This window comes from Lactuca serriola, chromosome 8, assembly GCF_051521515.1.
Source record: "Lactuca serriola cultivar US96UC23 chromosome 8, Lser_US96UC23_V15, whole genome shotgun sequence".
Classification (NCBI taxonomy): Eukaryota; Viridiplantae; Streptophyta; class Magnoliopsida; order Asterales; family Asteraceae; genus Lactuca; species Lactuca serriola.
In genome coordinates this window covers 144486387-144511027 of record NC_136415.1, presented here as the reverse complement: position 1 = coordinate 144511027, position 24641 = coordinate 144486387, and the positions used below count along the sequence as shown (strand labels likewise).

Here is a 24641-nt window from a genome sequence, read left to right as displayed (position 1 = left end):
TGTTATGATATTTTATTTTCTTTCCTAGATGTTGATGGATCATTTACGTTCTAGTTTGTGTTCTCGTGACCAAATTTTTTTTTAATCATCATTTTCTATCTTTTTAAGTCACTATGTGAGTTTGGTGCAAAAATGAACTATTTGGTAAGACTATAATCACAAACATATATGTTAATAATCAACATCATAACAAACAAAATAATCAACCAATCAACAATGAATATGAGAATAAAATTAGAAACTCACATTGGCAATGTTATATGGACATAATACATAAACATTAGCCAATTGACATGAGAATTAAAGAATTAACCAAAGTAAAATTGACAATGTTATATGGACATAAGAAACATTGGCCAATTGACATGAGAATTAAAGAATTAACCAAAGTAAAAGGCATAATGTCTAATTTTAGCTGTAAAACAATTTCTTTAAAGAAAATCATGATATCTTTTTTGCAGTGTCGTGGGCTTACAAGTTACAATAAAGGAAAAGGGAAAAAGAAGAAGCATAGACAACTAAGGAATGGATACGTACAAGGAGTAGAAAGATATGGATAAAAGCTCAAGGATCTCATAAGAAACTTTAGAAAACTTAAGGGGCCAAGGAGAAATATACGCTTAATAAGCATGAAAGATTAAAAGCAACATCACTAGTGGTATATAATGCAGCCATTGACGACAGTAATCAAAGCTTCCGCTTCCTTATTTGTTTACTTACACCAAAAACCTCACACACCTACAATGTGTATGTGTGTGTGAAAATTTGTAGATCCGAAAATTTCACCGATGCTTGAGGAATTAAATTAAATAAATCACAGAAAACGACGGAAAAATCAATCTCAGTTCAGAAGAATCAGTCCTGTTGTCTCTCGGATCTGCAACAATGTTAGATGGATTGCTTGGGCGCAGTGGTTTCAGCTCCAAATGGTTAGATTCCTGCATATAAACTCTTTATTTTTGTGCTGTGTTTCTGAAACTGAATCGCCGTATTTGATTTAAATCACATATGAATATAAGATAGACGGATGTAGTAGATTAGTTACGAAATCGGCGATGTTGAGATGATGATGTTTGTGTGTTTTGAAGTAAATCACTGATTAAGCCGACGAGGACACGGATAGAGGCGTTGCGGAGGAGGGCGGAGGCGAAACAGAGATTTTTGAAGGAAGATCTTGCGAAATTACTTGCAAATGGCCTTGATGTTAATGCATATGGAAGGGTATTGATTTCGAATTTTGATTTAATTTATCCAATGCATGCAGATGTTTTTAAAGCTTCATGTTCTTTATCTTAATTTGTGTGTGGTGTCTACGTTTAGATTGAGTCTGTGTGTGTAAATGAAATTGAGCTTGAATATTATAATTTCCAGATGACAAATTGAGAAATTAAGGATTGTAGTTCACATTATACAGAACAGCTTTCTGTTTTCAAGTTGTAGCTAATATAATTATAAAGTAATCTGTTTATTTAATAACTTTTTTATTATCATATTGAGAAAAATGCTACAACATGATGCATAAACTCTTACACTTTGTTCTTGAAATTGGTTTTATGGGACCGAATGATAGGCTAACTACTTTAGTATTGTTACACCTAAAAAAGTGTTTTCCCCTTTCAATTTAAGGAGAAAAAGGGAGGGAATGGATAGCTTTTTTGTGATGATATAAATCTCCCTTTTATTTGCTTCAGAGAGGGAGACAAAAGCTCTATCACATATTATAATAATCAAATATTTGCAATATTGTAAAACCATATGCTTTCTTTTCCTTTTTGCTTTTGTTCATGCATATCATGATATGTTTGTTTGTGATTTCATTCTTATAATAAACTCTAACTGAAGTTGTGTTTCATGTGAGGCTTTTTACAGACTGAAGACTTCATTGCTGGATTGAATCTGCTATCTTGTTATAATTTTATTGACCAGTCATGTGAATATATTCTGAAGCAGCTATCAGTCATGCAGAAACTAGGGTATGAAGAAAGATTAATTAAAACAACAATCACCAGACTCTTTTCCTACCTTTATGCATACATTATTATACAATGGAATTGGAATTTGAGATTCCATTCCCACTTAACATTCCTATGTTTGATTTATTCAGGCAATGTCCAGAAGAGTGCAGAGAGACTGTTGCATCACTGATGTTTGCTGCCGCAAGATTTTCTGATCTTCCTGAATTGCGTGACCTCAGGGATGTCTTTCAGGAGAGATATGGGAATGGTTTAGAATGTTATGTTAATCAAATGGTAGGTCTATATATGAAAGAAGTAAAAATATCATTCGTTCATATTTCATATACTTATTATATGCATCTAAACATTTTTATTTTTTTTAAATTTTGGTAGTTTGTTGAGAAGTTAGCCTCTAAACCTCCTGTGGTGGAGAAGAGAATAAAGTTATTGCAAGATATAGCAGCAGAGTTTTCTATTCAGTGGGATTCCAAAGGATTTAAACAAAGGATGGATTCACCCTCCACACTTGCTCAGGTACTTTGCTTTTTGTCATTTATGATGATAAGGATGTGGAGGGCATTTACGTCATTTCCACTTATTAAACAAACTGCAGGATCAAGTTAGGAAATCTGTAGCTTCGATTACCACTGATGAAAATAATGATTTTCGGAAAAATGATCATCGATCTAAAGAAAGAATAGAGCAGATTCCCCATAATGATGGGAGTGTAAATGTTAGGAGGAGAGAGGTGTTTGTGAGAACAGAAGAAAAACATGCTCAGGTAAGGCTACTGATAACTAATTTGGAGTAATTAATTTATGTTTTTAATCCCTGTGCTTTGGTGATTTTATTGGATTTGGTCCTCACTTGACTTTGCTGCTTCATCCAATTCTATTTGTTAGTTTTTTTTTTTTTTTTTTTTTTTTACAAATGTCTTAATTCTTTTTGTTATAATAACTTTTAGAAATTAGGTTTATATCATAAAAGATGCTATATATTAAGTTTTTTTTTTTTTCCTAAAAAAGAACTTTCATTTCCAAAAAACAGTCAACTTTTTACTTTTTTTTTTCCGAAAAACCCTCACATTTGACAAGTTTTTCGGAAAAAAAAAACTGCTAAAAGGGCCTAATCGAAAAAAATGCAAGGTCTTTTTCAGGAAAAAAATAAAGTTGAGGTTTAATTTGGAAAAAAAACGCAATATATAAGATCTTTTATGATATTAAGTACTAACCCTACAAATTATATTATTAGATAACTATAACCAAATGAGTAATTCGTATATAAATAATTCAAATTAATTGTTGTGCTATTAAAACAAACATTTTATTAAACTTGAAGGACCAAAGTGAAACATTTTATTTTGATTTTTGACTTTTTCTTCTAAACAAACCACAGGACCAAGCAATGAAATTTAGAGCTTCAAATGTCACTGATGATAAGTACAAGGTACCAAATGGAAATGTGAAAACTGATGAGCGTTCTAAAGAAAGAATTGAGCATTCTTATGTGGGGCCCACATTGGGAAGACAAGAAAAACTTCACAATCTCAATCTCAATCTCAAACACCAAGTCTATTTGTCCAAACCAAGGCCGGAATCTGATTCCGGGAACAACGGAATCGGAAACAACCATATTTCAGCCACTTCTTATCTCGACAAAAGGCCAGAAAGACACACCAGAATGCCACAAGTCAACAGGGAAGAACAAGAAGAAGAATATGTTGAAAAGTCAACAACAAGGAAAGTGCAAGAGAAGGAGGAAGAACCAGTTAGGTTGTTAAAACCATGCTACAACAATACTCCTCCTCTTCCACCACCATACATTATCAAGTCAAACATCCCACCACCATACACCAAACCCAACCACCACCAACAACCTCCATCCGACCTCCTGCCGCCACCCATCTCCGAGAGGAGGAACAAAGAGCAAAACCAAAACGACATGCCTTTACCTTTACCTTTACCCAAACCAAGATCAGTGAGAAGAAAACACTCGAAATCATCATCTAGTCATGACGATGTAGGAAGCTCGGAAGATTCTAGAATCGTGAAGAGAGTTTCTAGTAGCAGAAGAAAAGAAAGAAAAGGGTTACAGATATTATTTGATGATGAGCATTATCACCATAAAGCTAAAGCTAAAGACGAAGAGGAAAAAATGATGGATAAGTTATTGTTACATTATAGTAAAAAACCATCGGCTTATGATCATGGGAAAGTAAGGAGGAAAAAATCAACCAAATCTCCTCCTGTGAATGATAATGATAATGATGATGAGGTGGAGGTGGAAACGAACGTTAGTGTTCCTTCCATGAGATCGATTTCGCTTCCTCATGAATCGGATGCGAATAATAATAAGAAGAAGAAAGTGTACGCACGTGCTAATTCGTTTCAGCCGGATAATCAGGCGCCACATGTGCATCCTAAGTTGCCGGATTATGATGATTTGGCGGCTAGGTTTGCGGCTTTGCGAGGGAGGTGACTGAATGTTTGTTTGACTAGATGAGTGTAGAGTTTTACTGGATTATATAATATATATATATTTACATGATGAAATTTGAGACATCTATCTACGTGTAACATATTTACATGATGAAATTATGAAAACATTTGATTCATTCATTCATCGACTACGGACCTTAAACAACAATCGCTATTATTCATGGAATTTTAAACATGCAAAAATACAACAACAATGAACCTGTAAATATATAATCCAAATATGATTCTATGTTATGTTTAGGTTCTCTTGGTGAATTAAGAAGTTTATATTTTATAAGGACGAAATATATAATAGATACTTTTATCGAGAACTAAGGTGAATGGATAAAGAAATTCAAATCCAAAGCATGAAAGTATATTTAAGGACATGTACTTGTGATATAACCAACTCTCCTTAACAAGTAGAACAAAGCTCACTTCACTTATAAGGTTGATTGGTTGGCGAGTTGTCAAGACCAACCCCCATCCTCCGGTAGCCTCCTACCAGCACCCAATTTTGGTAGGTGGAACAATCGACACACCTTTAACCAAACCGAAAACAGTTAAAAGAAAATACTCAAAATCATCATTAAGCCACGGCGATGTTCAAAGCTTGGAAGAATTGTAAGAATCGTGAAGAGAGTTTCTAGTAGTAGAAGAAAAGAAAGAAAAGTGTTACATATTTTTATTACATCATAGTAAAGAACCATCTATTTATGATGGGAAAGTAAGGAATAAAAAATCAAGCAAATCTCTAGTGTTTTTGAATGATGAGGTTATAAAGAATGTTCGTGGTCCTCCATGAGATTCATTTCTCTTCCTCATGAATTGGAACCTAAGAAGAAAGTGTATGTACGTTCTAATCAATGTTTTAAAAACCGGTTTAAACCGGCCGGTCGAACCGGGAACCTGTGGAGGGTACGGTTCAACTATCACCGGTTTTATATTGATTTCTGATCCGGATTGAACCGGCCGGTTTTTAGAAAAAACCAGTTGAACCGGTCAAAATAAACCGGTTGAACCGGTTAAATCGAATAAAAACACATGAAAAAAAAACAATTTATATAATAAACTTTCGTGATTTTTTTTTCATATCTATTTAGTTTTTTCTAAATAAAAACATATGATAAATGTGATAAATTTTTTTGATGTGTTTGTATTCTTTTAAAACTATATTTTGTTACGGTATTATACTTTATTTCTTTTTGACGTATATGAATTGATGTAAAATACTATAACTTATGGTTATGTGTTATTTTAATGTTTTTGGATTTATCTACAATTTTTTTTATGTGTATTTTTAATCTTTGAATTTGTAAACATCAAATTCATGATTTATATATGTATGTATGTGTAGGAAAATAGAAAAAAACATGAAAACTATAGAAACCGGTTGATCCGGCGGTCGAACCGGTTAAACCGGGAACCGGTCAACATACCGGTTCAATTAAAAAACCGGTTTTTAAAACATTGGTTCTAATTCGTTTCATCCGGATAATCATGCGCCACGTGTGCATCTTTAAGTTGCATGATTATGATGATTTGTTGGCTAGGTTTGCAGATTTAAGACGCTGAATGTTTGAATTGATGAGTTTAGAATTGACTAGATTATATTTGGAAAATCTAATTATGTTTATGAAAGAATGAATGCATGTGACATTTTTACATGATAAAACTTTTATTGATTGATCGTAACCAGATGGAATTAGCTGCGTTTTGCCTTTGGCGCCGTGTTTATTTTTATTTTTATTTTTTTCGTTATTTTCAAGCTGTACTAAATAAGAAAACATATTATAATTGTTGCGAAAGGATATTAAATATATGGAGGGGGTGTTCATACGAGTTACATAGCAAATAGTACATTATATTTGGAAAATCAACATAGTTAGCAAAAGATTATATATATGAACAAGCAATAAACATAGAAACGTATTAGAGGTGAGGATGCTTGTCGTTGGGGAGGTTTTTGATTTCTTTTTTGAGACTTTCAATAAGCTGCTCATATTTCTTTTGCATGTCGTGCATGGTCTTGATCAGTTTAGCGGTCTCATAGTTGTTGTCAAGGACAAGTTTCTGCATCTTTACGTAGTTGTCGTACGACAGTTTGGGGTCCATGTGCTCCAAAAGTTTTTTTTTTTTTTTTTTTTGATGTTCCTAGGCTTCTTCCATGTTGGTCAATGACAATTTCTCTGATTGTTGGTGGGCGATGAGAGTACTCAAGATGGTTTCCATTTGCCGTGGCTTCAGTTTCCTTTTGTGAGGGTTATTTATGGTGTAGATGGTAGTGGTTTGAGAATGTTGGAAGAGCTGCCCGTTTTTTAAGTACAAATGTCAATATTTAATATTGTTGTTGGATAGTTAATGGATGTGTTAGTTTCCGAAATGTTGATGGTGTATGATTAGTTATGTGTAAGAGATGAAACCTATGGCCGTCGTTTCAGAGATTTGTACGAAAGATTTTGTTTCCTTTATTACGTATGATTTCCTTTGAATTTTTTTATGTGCATATATTGCACTAATGTTTTAATATAAGTTAATTAAAATACATATATAATGTAGCCAATGTGTTGACAGGGAAAGATATATGTTATGATGTTATTTGAGTCGTACATGCAAGTTGTTGAGACCGAAATACAAATTTTGACATATTTTAAGCATGTGATGAAAAGATAACAAAATAAACGGGCATGCAAACACACATTTTTTTATGTCATAACATAATAAGTAAGACTATATATTTACTTCACCGGAAGGTTGCTTGGAGCTTTGTTTAATATCGTAATAGTTTCATTCATTTCTTCCTCTAGTGCTACAATCATGTTTGTTGCTTTGGTGTCAAACGCGTCTTCGTTGTTGAGGATTTCTGCTGAGATAACGTTGTTGAGGAAGTGTGGCTTTTCAGATATTGCTCTTGCTAGAGTTTCTTTCATAGCACGACCCGCTCTAAGTTTCCGTTTTATCGACCGGATGATGTTTCTTGTTTGTATCTTATGGCAGACGATTGTGTCAATCATGTGTTGAACATCGCTACCCTTCATGATGGTTTTGATCGTTGTTTTGTGAAATTACTGTATGGGTATGTTTATTTTTGTTGTTGAATGTCGTATTTATAGTGGGTAAGGAAGAGTTTTTTTTGCACGAAAGTGGTAACGAAGGTAGAATCTAACACGGGGCAGAAATACTTTTTTCCTAATACAAGTTCCAGTAATAATTGTTGCCTCTATCACGTTTGGCAGTAAATGTTAAACCATCAACCGTGTTCCATTGCATAAACTTTCCTTTTGGTTTATGTTCCGAACACATGATGGGTGTGTTAATTTTCAGTGATAGTGAATGTGTGGGTATGCTAGGGAAAGTGAGGGCATTCATATATTCCAATGGATAGAAAGTGTTAGATTCTGTAGTCTGGTTGCCATTAAATTCGATACTATCAGCACTTTCATATATCTTTGAATGCCCAGGACTTTTCTGCAGAACTATGTAGTTTATTTTTTGGATTGTTTCCTTTTTAGGACGGACAATTGCTCTACCAGATGATGCAATAGCAGAAGGTTTTGTTAGAATACCATCTCCATATACAAAGTTTATAAGGGTCCCTAACTCATTTTCTGATGGATGTATAATGAGGGAATGAGGGATTTCAATCCATCTGGTATTTTTTTTTATTGAATGCATTAATTTCACCAATAACCCCATCTCCAATCTTTAGTAAGCAAGATGCAAACTCTGGGACACTTATGTCCGTGTGCAATGACTTGGAGAAGTTGTTAAGTCGTATATTATCATTTAGTTTATACAACTTGAAATATAGCCATAAATATGAGTTCGGTAAGGTGAGGGAGATAATTTCAGAGGTTGTACTTCTTGGAGACACAAGTAATGTTTGACGAAAGTCCCCTCCTAATAATAGTGACATACCACCAAAAACTTTCGTTTCGCATTCGAGGATATCTCTTAAAGAGCGGTCTAGACATTCAAAACAATGTCTGTCACTCATTGGTGTTTCGTCCCATATAATGATGGAAGTTCGTTTCAGTAGCTCTGAAAGCATTGTCTTATTTGTAATATTGCATGCAACATTATCTCAAAATTCAATCAGAATATTGAACCTAGAATGAACAGTTCTCCCTGATGGAAGGAGCAGGGACGCTATACCCGAAGCAGCAACGACAAGCGCTATTTTCCCCGTGGAACGAAAATGAGGAAGCAAGGTAGTCCACATGAAAGTTTTTCTAGCTCCTCCATGGCCATAAACAAACATGAGCACCTCCTAACCTTTCTCTTTTGCGGATTGAACTTTCTTATAGATGTGAAGTTGTTCATGGTTTAAAGATGACAACATTTGTTCATGAGTGAGAGTCAAAATCTCCTTATCATATGTTGTTTCTTCTAAAAGATGACGATTTTTTAACATGGCTATGGTTTCCTCCATCAGGTTTAGGTAGGTGAAAGTCAACAACAGATCTTGAAGGCGTAGATGATTTAAGTAGATGATCCAACTCAAATAAAACCATCTGTTGTACGTGGAAATCATCTATATTTAAATCAAGAGTAGGATTGGGCATTTTAATGGTATACACCAAATCGTCACTCATTTTCTTCCATCCAATATACCACAAACACATAGGATCATTAACATCACATAGAAGAAGCAAATAACAGAATAGAACGCAGCTAAGACGACGTTGCCCATTTAGAAGCCAAAATAAAAGCGTCCATCCATTCTCTGTCATCCCATATTAGATCTAACGTGTCACAAGCACCACGAAAATTAGGATATACAGTGTTGGAAACGGTACACAAACATTCATAAGACTTACAACCTTTTTAATGAGAAAGTAACATCCTTAGGTAAAATAATTCTCCAACAGACAGATGCACAAAGATAAGTTTTCCTAGTGCATGGGAAGTGGCACATTTTCTTCTCTTCCAAGCTTTTGCCTATTTGTCCCACCAATATTTAGTAGGGTAGGAAGTATACGTAAGATCATGACCAAACACATCCACTTATTTTTTTCAAACCAACCTAATAACATACTGCTACCAAAAGTGGGATGTTCAATGACATGCTTAATACGAGTGTTCTTTTGAAGAAGACAGACTGCATATTTGGCAAATATATAGGCAATATTACAACAGGTGGATCTCGCTCATGAATAGGGTAATCAAGTATACGCCACGCAGCCACGTGAGGACACATGAAACGACCGTCAATGTAATTATAACCTCATCAACTATGATACCTTCCGCAAAAGTAGAAGCTTCAGAAGATTGCACATCTTTCTGAATTACAAAACTAACACGTTCCATTCCCTTTGACACATATTTGAATAAATACTTAATCATCATGTTCCACCCACAATACTCAACATTGATATGTGCATTGAAATGACTACACACCAATGACTACACAACCTTTTTGTTATACGGGATTATGTACCTGTTATCTATTTGCACACCATTTTGTAACGTATGAAACACAACCAAATCTCTTTTATAATGAGCATAACCATCCTTTTCAAAAACTGTAGCAGTACGAAAGGGTTTTGGAAATCTTTTTTTACACTTACCATCCTTCATACATGGAGCCTTAGTATTTACCAAACCACATGGTCAATGTATAAGACATCTTGTAACAGTCTCATATAACAATGCCTCACAAACAGGGTGTGGCAATTCAACAGTAATATAAGCATCAATGGCAGATGACTCCTCTATCTTACGAGAATCTGCTACTCATATCAGTGCATGACAATGTGGCAAACCCTTTTTTTGGAACTCAATGGTATATAAATCTGCAAGAAACAAAAAAACAAATAAGAAACCAGAGAAACCTATGACCAAATAAATATAAAAAAAAATTCATTAAGGATTTTTAATTTGCAGAGACAGCAATATACATGTTGATACTAGGCCAAAAGTTTTATCACATTTCAAGTATGCAATAAAAGCGTCAACTTTCATATGGAAACACATGAAATTATATCAACCCTATTGCCCACATCAGTTTGGCGATGGATACCCATGTAGCGGGTGATTTCTGGCTAAACAACATTACATGTAAAGGTTATAAAACATTGCGGATTCCTATACTCCCGATAAAAAGAAAGAGCATCCTGACAGTGGCTGTACATATATATTGTGGACCACCAACACAAGATGGAGGCAGAAGTACACGCTTACCAATACATCGATTTTCAGTATTCCCCCACGATATGGGATCATAAATACCACTAACATATGCTGATCTTAGTTGATTTTGATTATGTTCATAGAAATCAAGACACGAAAGTTCAATACAAGAATACGCATCAACTAAATATTGCTGGAACAATCTACACGAATTCAACAGAAGAGAATATACACCATTTTTTGTGTGTATGTGGTAACTATAATACATGTTAATAGTGAGATTCCTAGCCTTCGAATCAATTCCATCTAAAAGCTTCAAACATGGAGACCAACTATCCTCACCATAAGGAAACAAAACAGGATACTGCAAGGGCATGTAGCTAGGATGAAGTTTACTAACCCTGCGTGGACTTCCACTTTTGGAATGTACAATTATATCATATGTACTACCAACTGCATCTTTGCCAAAAAAGATACAACCCAAAGTGCCAGGCGCCGGAGGACCATATAGACGGTCAGGAACATCATTAAAAAGACAAACCGCATACTCAGGTAAGTTCCTTTTGTTGGGTTTTGAGCACTATAACACTTCTAAGTGCACATGCAACCCTAAATGCTTTGGATCTATGTTTTCTATAATTATACATGCATTTTTCTTTTTCCAAAGCATTCACCCTAGCTAGCATACAATTGAAGCTATATATAATCAAAACATAGTTAGGATACATACCTCTTGAGTAGGGTAGAGTTCTTGACCTTTGGAAACTTGAGCACCTCAAGTGTGATGCCTCTAATGGTTCACAAACACCAATATGCAAAGGAGGTTCTAAGAGAATAAGTTACTTAACTCTTTTTAAGGTGCAATCGATTTTGGAGCATAGAGGGGGATATTTATAGTTGTGGCAAGTGCTAGGGTTACACTTTGCAAACCCTAATGATCCATTACTTTCCACATTCCTATGATCCATGGGTTTAACCTCCATGGACTATCCATGGGTTATATTATTGGTTTAGTCTACTTACATAATCATGGATCACTTAGCCCATACTATAAGTATCATTGATTTACATAATCAATCCCTCCATATTTAATTAATCTCTTTTGACCACAAAATTAATTCTTGGACAATACTAATTAAATAACCATATTAATATATTATACTTATAATATATTAATAAATCGTAAATAACCTTATTCTCATAAAACCATCCTATCAAATTGAACTGGTGAAGGCAACTCAAAAGGACTATGCTACTATCGGGTCAAGTACATATCAGTTATAGTTATGGGCTTAGACAACAAGTCCAATAGTCTCCCACTTGGATAAGTCTAATAATTATAGCTGCCTATGTGACTTCAGGATCAAACTTAGCAATCGTAAGCTTCCAAAAGTCGCTATTAACTCTGACCTAGTCAGTGACGTGTCATTTAGATAGGGGATCATATACTCCTCTGTTCTCAAGATATCAGCTGGACAAATACATGGAACAATGTCATACTAATTGTCCAACAGTTTGTTTCCCGATTTCCGATTCGTCTGACATAGAACATAACTGAACACATCAATTTAGTTCTGATTGGGCCTGACACATAAGTCAAAACAAAATCATCGAGGGGCCCAAGATATCACTTTTAATCCTCTTAGGATAAAAGGAACATATAAACTTCGACATTATATGCTTGTACTAACTATTCATTGAATTATACACAACAACACGTTTTATAACGTCAAGTTACCAATGCGTTTTCGTACTATCAATGTACAACCAACTCATAGTCAACAACTCATATATCTAGGTTTGAAGATTTATATGATATTATCGTCTCACGATCACTTGTGATAAATTCCATGAAGTGATTCAAGTGAGCGCAGGTTGAATCCAATACTCAAATCTTATTTCAAAAGTACTCATGAATGGAGTAGCAAACCTGTTGCTATGCCTAACTCCTTAGACAATCATACAAGGCAACTCATGACAGTCTTCTTTCATACCTACTTCCAAAGTATGATCGACTATGGATAGTTTGAATAAATCCTATTATTCTGGAAGTCAGCGTAGTGAAACACAAGGATAATACTAATCCTATATGGCCCCAAAACTTGTGAGTGTAAATAAAACATCTTTAATTTAATCACCATATTGATTACTCATTATTCATTGTATAACATTTCGATTGATCAACTTAATACTTGAATTAAAACAATAGTTATCCCATGCTCCGAGCATGCACACTATGTTTACCTATGGTCCTTACTTTGTGAAATAAATCAATTTGATAACATTTCCAATTAAACTCATTTCACAATTCCAAATCTTTAAGTGTAAGAATGCCAAATTCTTTCCACTATTAAATGTGTTAGTTCTAAACTATTATGCAAAGATTCCTTTTGTAATGTCTAGGTACAAAAACTCACAAAGGCTTGACCAACGATATTACAAAACTTTCCACTGTAAATTGTTACAAGACAATTCCAAGGAAGTGAAGTATCAAATTCAAAGTACATTCCTTTGAACATCCTTCTTGCATAAAGGTTTCTAACTTTCTCAATATCCAACTCCCGTTATGGAAATTTTTTCCATAACTTCCATATGACTATCCATTCTTAATAGAATCCTATCTATTCAGAATTATATCAATATGGTTCATTCATTACTATACTTCCAACTATTTATAAGCAACCAATCCTTAGCGAACTTTAGATTGTCTTTCACAGTTGTTTAACCACTTTAGTCGTATCTGGTTCTAGTCCTTTTTCCCACTTAATGCCCTAGGCATTTGGAAAATTAGAACACATGAATATTATAGCATATGCAATCGATGCTATATCCAAAGCATATGGGACACGATTCATAATGTCTTACATAAAGAGATGATACTTGATCAGTCTTTTGCTATAATATTTCTATTTGCCATGTTCTCACAATTCGAACTATGAAGAGGGATGCCGTAATCATAATCGAATTTTAAGAATGCAATTAACATTTCTATATATAGAATTTCCTTATGTCGAATCTTTTCAGCATAACATTCATATATGTCTTTGACTAAATTTGATTAAAAATCTCACAATCTAAGCTTTTAGATTTGAAATGAAGTATAAGTTCCTCTCCCTTAATTACAGCAAAAACAACTTTTTCAAACCCTGCAACTTTACGAATTGAAGTCTTTGTTTTCTATAATTAACATTGCTAACTTGCAACACTTACCATAACAATTATGCTCCCACTATCATAATAATTATTATCTTACTGACATAACACTTATGCTCCCACTATCTTTGACATGTATCCAAAATCAGTTGGACTTCTAAAAATCAATTCTTATTGACTTTCTTACCAAAGTTTAGATTTTTGATATGAGATGCTTCGATATACCTTTATCCAAGCTCATACACCTTTTATTAGAAAGCTCATATGTGTGTCCAAACTATTTCAGAACTTACAACAATAAGTTCCGAATGTCCAAACTTTATTTTCCATTTCTCACAATTCGAACTATGAAGAGGGATGTCGTAATCATAAACGAATTTGAGAATGCAAATATCATAATTGCTAACTATTAAAATCTACTTAGTGAAAGCATTTCCTCACAATCATTTTCATAAATTGGAGAGAAACCTTATGACACTTAGATCTTATGGTGTATGAGTTCCTATCCATGTGAATTTGTGATAACCATAATCACAAAACAAGGTTATGACAAAATCTACCTCATATGGACTGAACTTACTTAATCTTAATTTCTTGCTACTTGGCAGCACAAGGGCCTACCATGTCTTCTAAGTTGTTCAGCAGATCACTCTTACTGATCAATGAACTTTCACTGACCAAGGTGCTTCTCCCTATACAAACAATTGAGAACTCATAGAACTCACATGCATAGTCAAATTTAACTGGAATAGGAACAGAAACAAGAATATGTCAACACAATAGGTTACAAACCTCAACTCGTGTGCTAGTGATTAACAATACGTTTATTCTTGATTAGTTCTTGAAACATGTCAAGATCTTTAAGACTCCCAATGACCTCTTGACATATAGGATTCTCTTTGTCAAGAAACATTCCTTGAAAAGCAAATATTCAAGGGTTAGTGTTGTTCTTATCAAGAACAACACTTCACTCAATTGGTCTTAGTTGGTCTTTGTTCTTACCAAGACATCACAACTTACCAATTTCAAATGCACACGAGTAAGAAACATTTTACTCTTTATTTGATGAGTGTTATAAACCTTCTTAAGATATGTCACTCAAGTTATAATCTTGGAGTATGACTCTAAGACTTGTTTCGGAACGAAGTATGATTCACCTTAATTGATTTGGCCATTTCAACAATTTCCCGATTCCTCTTTACGAGTGCACTAAGATGTCCATAGAGGATAAATTGTGATATGGTTTTCATAATCATTAAGATAATCACAAAAAACAATACTCAAGTACTCTCCCATCCTTTCAGATTGGAGAAACTTTTATCTTTTTGCCTAATTTGATTCTTCTGATTCGTCCTGCTATTCATTGAAACTTTTTATACTTAATGTTGTAAGCATAACCATATCTACTAAGCTTTAGTAAATCATGACGAATAGTCTTATCGTTCTTTGTGGTGGACCTGGACCAGTGCACAACCAAGTGTTTTTGATTCCCTTGTCCTTCACTCGACTCACATATACATGTGAACAAGGAATTAGTCTTAATTTCCAAAAGACGAAAATTCTCATTCATCATACAATACAAGTTGCATGATTCTAAGTTTCTGTCCAATTGAAACTTGGGTAATGAGAATCTTTCCTTATTTGGTAAATTTTGACACTACCACAAACGAAAGAATCAAATCCATATTGCTAGAATATGCATAAACATCAATTTTTCATAAATGCCATTGTAAGGAGATATAAAATAAGATAAAAACAAAATTTTATTTATTTATAAGACGCGGAAACTTTTCCTTACAATGCAATTACAAATGAAAACTATGCTATTACAAATTTCTAAGCAATCTATAATAACTCCTAAGCAGAAACTCAAAAACCGATCATTGAACCATGCGATCGAAAGCCATCTCTTCATGATCAGAATCAGCTTGCTCTTGCTTTAAGTTTCCTTTCTTTTCTTCGATCCTACAAAACATCAAAATGCGACCCTGTCACATCATGTATTAAGAATCTCTAAATAGGAACTTAATAGAGTTAGAAAGTGGACCTAACTGAAGCAGAGTCAAACCTTTTTGACTTTACCATCCTTATGGTCCTTCAAATATACACGACGTCTTTGCAACCAATGTCCTTTCTCTTGGCAATAAAAGCAAGCAGATTCTTTTGGAATGGTGCACGAAACAATCTCAGACTTAGCCTTTCTCTTTACCATTTGGTCAACCGGGTTGACAATGGCCGATCCCTTTCCATTGGGAAGAGAAGACTTTTCTGGACTTTCAATGTTTCCATTGTCAGTGTCTATGGCGGTTTGGGGAATAGATCTTTCAATAAAGTTTTCTTTACCATTGCGCCAAATCATTGCTGATTTAGCCACAATTAGCAAATAGGTAAGATCAATAAGGGTCATGTCGCGATCTGTCGTATAGTAATCTTTAATGAACTCACTATATGACTCAGGAAGTAATTAAAGAACCCAGTCAACAACCAACTTCCTCAAGACAACGACACCCAATACTCTCAGCCTGTCAATGTGTGACTTCATCTCCAAGAAGTGAGTACATAGAGACTTTCCATCTTGATGTTTCATTGCAAGTAGGGCTTGAGTGACCTTGAACTTTTCAAGTCTTTGAACTTGTGGGTTAGGGAGAATAATTGGAGGAGGTGGAGGAAGTTAAGTATAATATTGTGGAATATCATCTTCATGTGGAATGCTTTTTCCTACAGATTCGGGAAGACCATAGTTGTTTGATCTACACATCTATAAAGGGAGAAATTCAAGTTAGTTGATTTAAGTCCTTAATATAGCACCCAAAACAAAATATTAAGGCTAGGACCCAACACAATATTTTACAATTGCGAAGAGGGATGCCGCAATCCAATTGTAAAATATTTGAAGGTGGGTAAATGATGATTTACCAATTTCCACCATGAAAAACAAAATAGATTATTAAGTTTTTATTGGTTTGAAACTCCTAGATCTTTGAGATTCATTGAAATTTTTAATGGCATGTTTAAATCTCGGTGTGCCCTTCAAGTTTGTGACTGGGATGCCGAGGATCACAAACAAGGAGTGAATAACCATGCAAATCAGCTTGGTACAACTAATGTTACAAATCACCTAATTAATGTGCCAGTTAACCACACACACTCAATTGATCTATGCTTAACACCAAGTTACCCTTTGTCACACGTTTTCTGTCCCAGATTAGTGTGTCGGTTAACCACACACGCTCCACTAACGACTTAAAAAAGGTGCAAAGTGCAATTTCATGGGTAGTACCATTTTCACATTTTCCTAAAGTAACTAAGATTGGGAATTTAATAAAAGTTTAGTTACTTCATATTTTTATCATTATACTTTTAATGAGGGAAAATTAATGTCCTATCCTACCCGTTCAGCTAACGACCCTCTACCAGTCAAGGAAGCGGTGAGTGAGAGTGGACACCCATTAAACCACCATTTTATAGGCAGTAACCTTATACCACCCTTATAGACTGACTTCGTGAATGAGGCCTACTAACGGTAAGAGCGACTTGTCTTATACACACACACACACATATATATATATATATATATATATATATATATATTAAACTTATAATATTATAAAGTATAAGGGTTGAATTTTAACTTTTAAAACTCTATGGTTTGGAATTAAAGTTTCATTTCATGAGACTTTGCAAATTCCAAAACTTGAGGGCAAGTCTTGAAACTTGTCAAAACTCTTAACATTCATAACCTATGAGTTTAATTTGATTTTAATGATGAGACCTTTCATTTTCCATAACTTGAGGACAAGCTATGGAGGTCATTAAACATAAATTAGATCATATTTCTAACATCTAAATTATCATTTTAACATCCCAAGTTCGGAAGCAAGAAGTTGGAGGGTGCTAAGTGTAAATTAAGGATGCTACTCGATGAGTAGGTATGCTACTCGTCGAGTCGGAGCGGGATTGATCGCGGGTTTAAGTGGCCAACTCGCCGAGTCAGCGGTGGACTCGACGAGTTGGTGCTGAAGAGAGAAAATCCTAATATCGAGGTTTGCACCCTATTTGAAGGACTTTATGTCCTTCCCCCAGCCTCCTAATCCCCCTAAGAGTTCCAGAAAACCCTAATTTCGTGAGAGGCTTCATTGTTGAGGAGATTGGGACTTGGAAGAGGAAATTGTTGGAAGGAGCTTGAGAAATTTGAAGCTAGCATCAAGGGGTTTGTATAGATCTGGGATCTACATCAGATTTGGGCACATCTATGAGGTAAGGAGCCCTTATCTTAAGCTATTTCCTTTGTGGTTCATCCTTGGTGGTTGTTTTGGGAGTTCTTTAACTTGTTTTGAGACCTATCTCGGATTTGGAGTTAGATCCGGGGTTGCTACTCCAAATTGAGACTCATGATGGCCGAGAATGTCATAAAGCTTTAGTCTTTGAGTTGTTGGTGAAGCCCCTTTGTCTAAAACCCAAGCCCTAGTATGTTTTGGGCCTATATCTCCTTGGTTTCATGTAAAGTTTGCAACTTTATGTGAGGGTTAGATTGTAGGAGGGTGGATCTATGGATTGGAGCCCCTGCATGACTCGAAAAGCTTCTGAATGGATTGAGAACTGGAGAGACTTGGCGAGTCACATGGGTGTACTCGACGAGTTATATGAACATGTGCATGGACTCGACGAGTTGGAAGAACAACTCGGCGAGTCTTTTGAAGATTGCCTTGGAATTGGCAAGTATGGTCGTAGACCCCAACCTCTTTTGGTTAAAGCCTTGGATTAAGTGAGTCGGTCGGCGACTCAGTGAGTCGGTCAGGATGGGACTCAGAGATCGTTGGACTCGACGAGTCTTGGGGCGACTCGACGAGTTGAGTCGTATTATGGGAGTTTCTGAGTATAAGAACTCGACGAGTCGTCGGGGTGACTCGGCGAGTAAAATCAACCAGGAAGGTTGACTTTGACTGAGGACTTTGACTTTGACCAAGAGTTGACCAGTTTGACTTCCAAGGGTATTTTGGTAAATTTGGGTATTTATGGAATTGGTTGTTTGGTAGTGTTCTGTGGTGAAGATTGTGTTGGTAGTCAGAGCAGCGTGGTCTTATCTTTCCAGTCGGCAATTACATGTGAGTTCTCCTCACTATATCGTTAGGGTCTACGGCACCAAGGTCGACCCTTTATCGGATGGAAATCCGGGTATTGTTTGTTATGTTATTGCTTTGCTAAATATGCATCCGGGTATTTAGGATGGTGTTATGTTAGTGAGCTGGTTAAGGTCGGTACCCGGTATATAGGGTAATGTTATGCTAGAGACTGGTTAGGTCGGAATCCTGGTTATGATGGTTGCTATGTTATTGATATGCTAGATACATCCTGGTTTAGGGTGGTTGTTATGTTACTGATATGCTAGATACATCCTGGTTAGGATGGTTGCTATGTTACTGATATGCTATGTGCTCTGTTAGACTCTTTGTCTGGTTAAGGGTTGTTATGCAATTAATTGTTTATTGTGTATATGATTGTTTGACGGGGGTTGGGTTGAGGCGGGTCCTGCTTTGTGCTGTAGGCCAACATACCCAGGGCGGACCGGATATTCCGAAGGCCCAGCGAGCGGTCCGGATAGGCTGAAGGCCCCAAGGGGGCGGACCAGACGTGTCGAGGCTCGGAGAGTGGACCAGGTCGACTAAAGGCCCGGTGTGGGCGGACCAGTCATATTGTAGACCCAGAGAGTGGACCAGGTGGATTGAAGGCCCAGTGCGGGCGGACCAATCACACTGTAGACCCGATGTGCATGGCTGTTCTATTTGCGATATGTTATGAGTATGTTTGTGTGTGGTTGGTATTTTGGGGGTAACTCACTAAGCTTTCGGGCTTACAGTTCAGTGTTTTGTTTCAGGTACTTCAGGAGAACGTGGCAAGGCGAAGGCGTGATCGTACCGCTCCTCATGTTTTATGAATTATGTGATATGGTTATGGGGAAATACTCTGATGTTTAAACTATTTTGAAAATAAATGTATGAACTTAAGGGTTTTGAATGAATTAAAATGTTTTAATTTGGCTCGAATTTTATGGGTGTGACAATCATATAATTCTTGATCTAACTAAACTCATATACAAGACAATTCTATATCAACAATTTTAATACAATTTGGTTTTGTTGGATTAGTGTCTAAGCCCGTAACTATATTTGGTAACTATTTGACCCAGTTGTGCATGGTCCTTTTGGGTTGCCTTCACCAAAGTAACATGATAGGATGATTTATGAAAAGAGAGGTTATTATGATTTATTAATATGTTATATGAATAATATATTAAAGGAGAAATCATATAGTTTAATTAATATTAGACTAGAATTAATTATGTGGGTAAAAGAGATTAATTAAATATAGAGGACTGGAACTGTTAATTGTGTGATAGTTGATTTGGGCCGAGAATCCTTTTGGATTTAAGGGGTGGATGAAAATTAGAGTGGGAGCCCATCTAATTTCGTCCAAGGCCTTTGTTCTGGAAGGTTCTTTGGACTGCTTAAGGCCTAAGCTATCCAATTAGGGGTTTGACTGAAACCCTAGCAGCACAAGTATAAATAGACCCCTAAGGCTTCAAAAATCGGATAACCCTACTTCTAAGAGTACCAGAGTAGAATTCAAGAGCTTCCAACCTCTCTCCAAGATCATCCTCTTGCTTGTGGTGTTCGTAAGCCATTAGAGGAGTGACACATGTGACTCTAAGCTCCAAGGACAAGAAGATTCAAGCTTTTAATAAGAGGTAATCATCTAGATCTGATTTATTGTATCAATTTTGAAATATATACACTAGATCTAGGGTTTGTAAGTCTTGGATGAATTGCATGTACAATAGAGAAACCTAGATCCAAGCATTAGGGTTTGCATGAGCATATAGGATGTTCTTTTGGCTCAAACCCATCAGTGGTATCAGAGCCTTGGTTGGCTTCTATTGTATTTGATGCTTTGTGTTTCATTCTTGCTTGAAAATCGAGTTTTTGAGTCTTCTGCCTGGCAGACTCGGCGAGTCCCAATGTGGGCTCGACGAGTAGGATGAACTTGACGAGTCCATAAGGGGACTCGGCGAGTCGGGACGTGAGACAGAGGGATTTTCGGGATTTCTTGTTGTTTCGCTGAAGGATAATTACCAAAATCGTTTTTGACTAATAAAATCAAAATTTTATTGTTGTTATATGTTTAGCCTTTCCAAAACAAAAGATAATTACCATTTATTTGAATAATAAATTCCTTATGTGATAATATTTGATTATTTAAATTATTTGATGAATTATCTTGTGAATAAAATTGATTAGGTCAAATTTAGATAATCATTAAATTAAATGTTTAATTTTAAATTATTTGCTATTTGATCCTATGTGTTTTGAAAAGTTCAAAACTTGCCCTCAAGTTTTGAAATTAAAATTTTTTGATTAAAAGTTTAATTTGAACTATTTAAATTTCAAACCCTAGAATTTTACAAGTTTAAAATTCAACCTTATACTTTATAATATTATAAAGATTAATATATATATATATATATATATATATATATATATATATATATATATATATATATAACTTAAATGCTAGTGTTACCGTTAGTAGGCCTCATTTACGAAGCTGATCTATAAGGAGGGTATAAGGTTATGGCCTATAAAATGGCCGTTTAATGGGTATCCACTCTGACCCACCGCTTCCTTGATTGGTGGAGGGTCGTTAGCCGAACGGGTAGGATAGGGCAACCCTTTCCTCATTAAAAGTATAATTAATTTATAAAAAAGTAACTAAATGTTTTTCAAAATTCCCAATCTTAGTTACTTTAGGAAAAAGTGAATTGATGCAATTCCATGAAATTACACTTTGTACCCTTGCTAAGACGTTAGTGGAGCGTGTGTGGTTAACCGACACACTAATTGGGTTCTAAGCAAAGGTGGTAAATGGCGACTCATTGTTTTTCGCAGTTCGATGGAGCGTGTGTGGTTAACCGGCACATCGAATAGGTGACTGTAACAATGAGGGCATCATGTACATCTGCATGGTTACTCACACCTGCTTTGTGATCCTCGACATCTCAGTCACAAACTTGAGTGGTATATCAAAATTTAAACATGCCATTGAAAAGTTCAATGAATCTCAAAAGATCTAGGAGTTTTCAATACATTTAAAACTTAATCTTGTAACATCCCAAGTTCGGAAGCAAGAAGTTGGAGGGTGATAAGTGTAAATTAAGGAAGCTACTCAACGAGTAGGTATGCTACTCGTTGAGTCGGAGCGGGATTGATCGCGGGTTTAAGTGGCCAACTCGCCAAGTCAGCGGTGGACTCGACGAGTTGATGCTGAAGAGAGAAAACCCTAATCTCGAGGGTTGCACCCTATTTAAAGGACTTTATGTCCTTCCCCCAGCCTCCTAATCCCCCTGAGAGTTCCAGAAAACCCTAATTTCGTGAGAGGCTTCATTGTTGAGGAGATTGGGACTTGGAAGAGGAAATTGTTGGAAGGAGCTTGAGAAATTGGAAGCTAGCATCAAGGGGTTTGTATAGATCTGGGATCTACATCAGATTTGGGCACATCTCTGAGGTCAGGAGCCCTTATCTTAAGCTATTTCCTTTGTGGTTCATCCTTGGTGGTTGTTTTGGGAGTTCTTTAACTTGTTTTGAGACCTATCTCGGATTTGGAGTTAGATCCAAGGTTGCTACTCCAGATTGAGACTCATGATGGCCGAGAATGTCATAAAGCTTCAGTCTTTGAGTTGTTGGTGAAGCCCCTTTGTCTAAAACCCAAGCCCTAGTATGTTTTGGGCCTATATCTCCTTGGTTTCACGTAAAGTTTGCAACTTTATGTGAGGGTTAGATTGTAGGAGGGTGGATCTATGGATTGGAGCCCCTGCATGACTCGAAAAGCTTCTGAATGGATTGAGAACTGGAGAGACTTGGCGAGTCACATGGGTGTACTCGACGAGTTATATGAACATGTGCATGGACTCGACGAGTTGGAAGAACAACTCGCTGAGTCTTTTAAAGATTGCCTTGGAATCGGCGAGTCTGGTCGCAGACCCCAACCTCTTTTGGTTAAAGCCTTAGATTAAGTGAGTCGGTCGGCGACTCAGTGAGTCGGTCAGGATGGGACTCAGAGATCGTTGGACTCGACGAGTCTTGGGGCGACTCGACGAGTTGAGTCGTATTATGGGAGTTTCTGAGTATAAGAACTCGACGAGTAAAATCAACCAGGAAGGTTGACTTTGACTGAGGACTTTGACTTTGACCAAGAGTTGACCAGTTTGACTTCCAAGGGTATTTTGGTAAATTTGGGTATTTATAATTGGTTGTTTGGTAGTGTTCTGTGGTGAAGATTGTGTTGGTAGTCGGAGCAGCGTGGTCTTATCTTTCCAGTCGGCAATTACATGTGAGTTCTCCTCACTATATCGTTAGGGTCTACAGCACCAAGGTCGGCCCTTTATCGGATGGAAATTCGGGTATTGTTTGTTATGTTATTGCTTTGCTAAATATGCATCCGGGTATTTAGGATGGTGTTATGTTAGTGACCTGGTTAAGGTCGGTACCCGGTATATAGGGTAATGTTATGCTAGAGACTGGTTAGGTCGGAATCCTGGTTAGGATGGTTGCTATGTTATTGATATGCTAGATACATCCTGGTTTAGGGTGGTTGTTATGTTACTGATATGCTAGATACATCCTGGTTAGGATGGTTGCTATGTTACTGATATGCTATGTGCTCTGTTAGACTCTTTGTCTGGTTAAGGGTTGTTATGCGATTAATTGTTTATTGTGCATATGATTGTTTGACGGGGGTTGGGTTGAGGCGGGTCCTGCTTTGTGCTGTAGGCCAACATACCCAAGGCGGACCGGATATTCCGAAGGCCCAGCGAGCGGTCCGGATAGGCTGAAGGCCCCAAGAGGGCGGAGCAGACCTGCCGAGGCTCGGAGAGTGGACCAGGCCGACTGAAGGCCCGGGGTGGGCGGACCAGTCATACTGTAGACTCAGAGAGTGGACCAGGTGGATTGAAGGCCCATTGCGGGCGGACCAATCACACTGTAGACCCGATGTGCATGGTTGTTCTATTTGCGATATGTTATGAGTTTGTTTGTGTGTGGTTGGAATTTTGGGGGTAACTCACTAAGCTTTCGGGCTTACAGTTTAGTGTTTTGTTTCAGGTACTTCAGGAGAACGTGGCAAGGCAAAAGCGTGATCGTACCGCTCCTCATGTTTTATGAATTATGTGATATGGTTCTGGGGAAATACTCTAATGTTTAAACTATTTTGAAAACAAATGTATGAACTTAAGGGTTTTTGAATGAATTAAAATGTTTTAATTTGGATCGAATTTTATGGGTGTGACAAGTTTGTATCAGAGCCTTGGTTTGAGTGAATTGGAGGAACATTCATGTGAATCCAGTCTCAAATCAAGGAGGGATTTACAAAATGATTTTCAAAAGTTTTCGAAATAAGTAAAGGAGGATGCAGAGGGTACGATCAGCCAGAGCCAGTAAGTAGACCCCAAATGTTGCACCTGGTTCCTGGTATGTAAGATTATTTGAGTATTTTCCATTTTTTTAGCCTTGGACTCGGCGAGTCATAGGTCCAACTCGCCGAGTAGAGACGGGACCCGGGACATGTTTAAGTTGGCGACTCGGCGAGTCCATATCCTGGACTCGGCGAGTCACCGCTGTTTGATGAAACCCTAAGTTTCAGGGGTTTGCACTCTATTTAAGCCTCATGTCCGCCCCAAGCCACCCCCCATTCACCCTCAGAGCCCCCAACCCTCGTTCAAAGCTTATTTCCTTGAGAGTTTGAAGCATTTTGTGTGCTCTTGAAGGTTTTGAGAAGGAAGTGGAGTAGATCAAGAGGAAGGGAAGGAAGCCAAGCCTCTTAGTGTTCTCTCAGTGATTCCTTGAGGTATAACCCGTTTTCCCTCTGTTTCTAT

At 36.5% G+C, this 24641-nt stretch overlaps 1 protein-coding gene across 1 annotated transcript; it reads left to right on the top strand.

Annotated features, from left to right (window-relative positions):
• The first annotated feature begins 674 nt into the window (after positions 1-674).
• On the top strand, positions 675-4573 carry LOC145066478 (Regulator of Vps4 activity in the MVB pathway protein). The gene is made up of 7 exons (XM_079013743.1): positions 675-929; positions 1089-1221; positions 1870-1973; positions 2105-2249; positions 2349-2489; positions 2569-2736; positions 3351-4573. Exons 1-7 carry the CDS (start codon positions 886-888, stop codon positions 4431-4433), a joined length of 1818 nt encoding a protein of 605 aa, XP_078869869.1. The 5' UTR covers positions 675-885; the 3' UTR covers positions 4434-4573.
• Positions 4574-24641: the final 20068 nt, after the last annotated feature.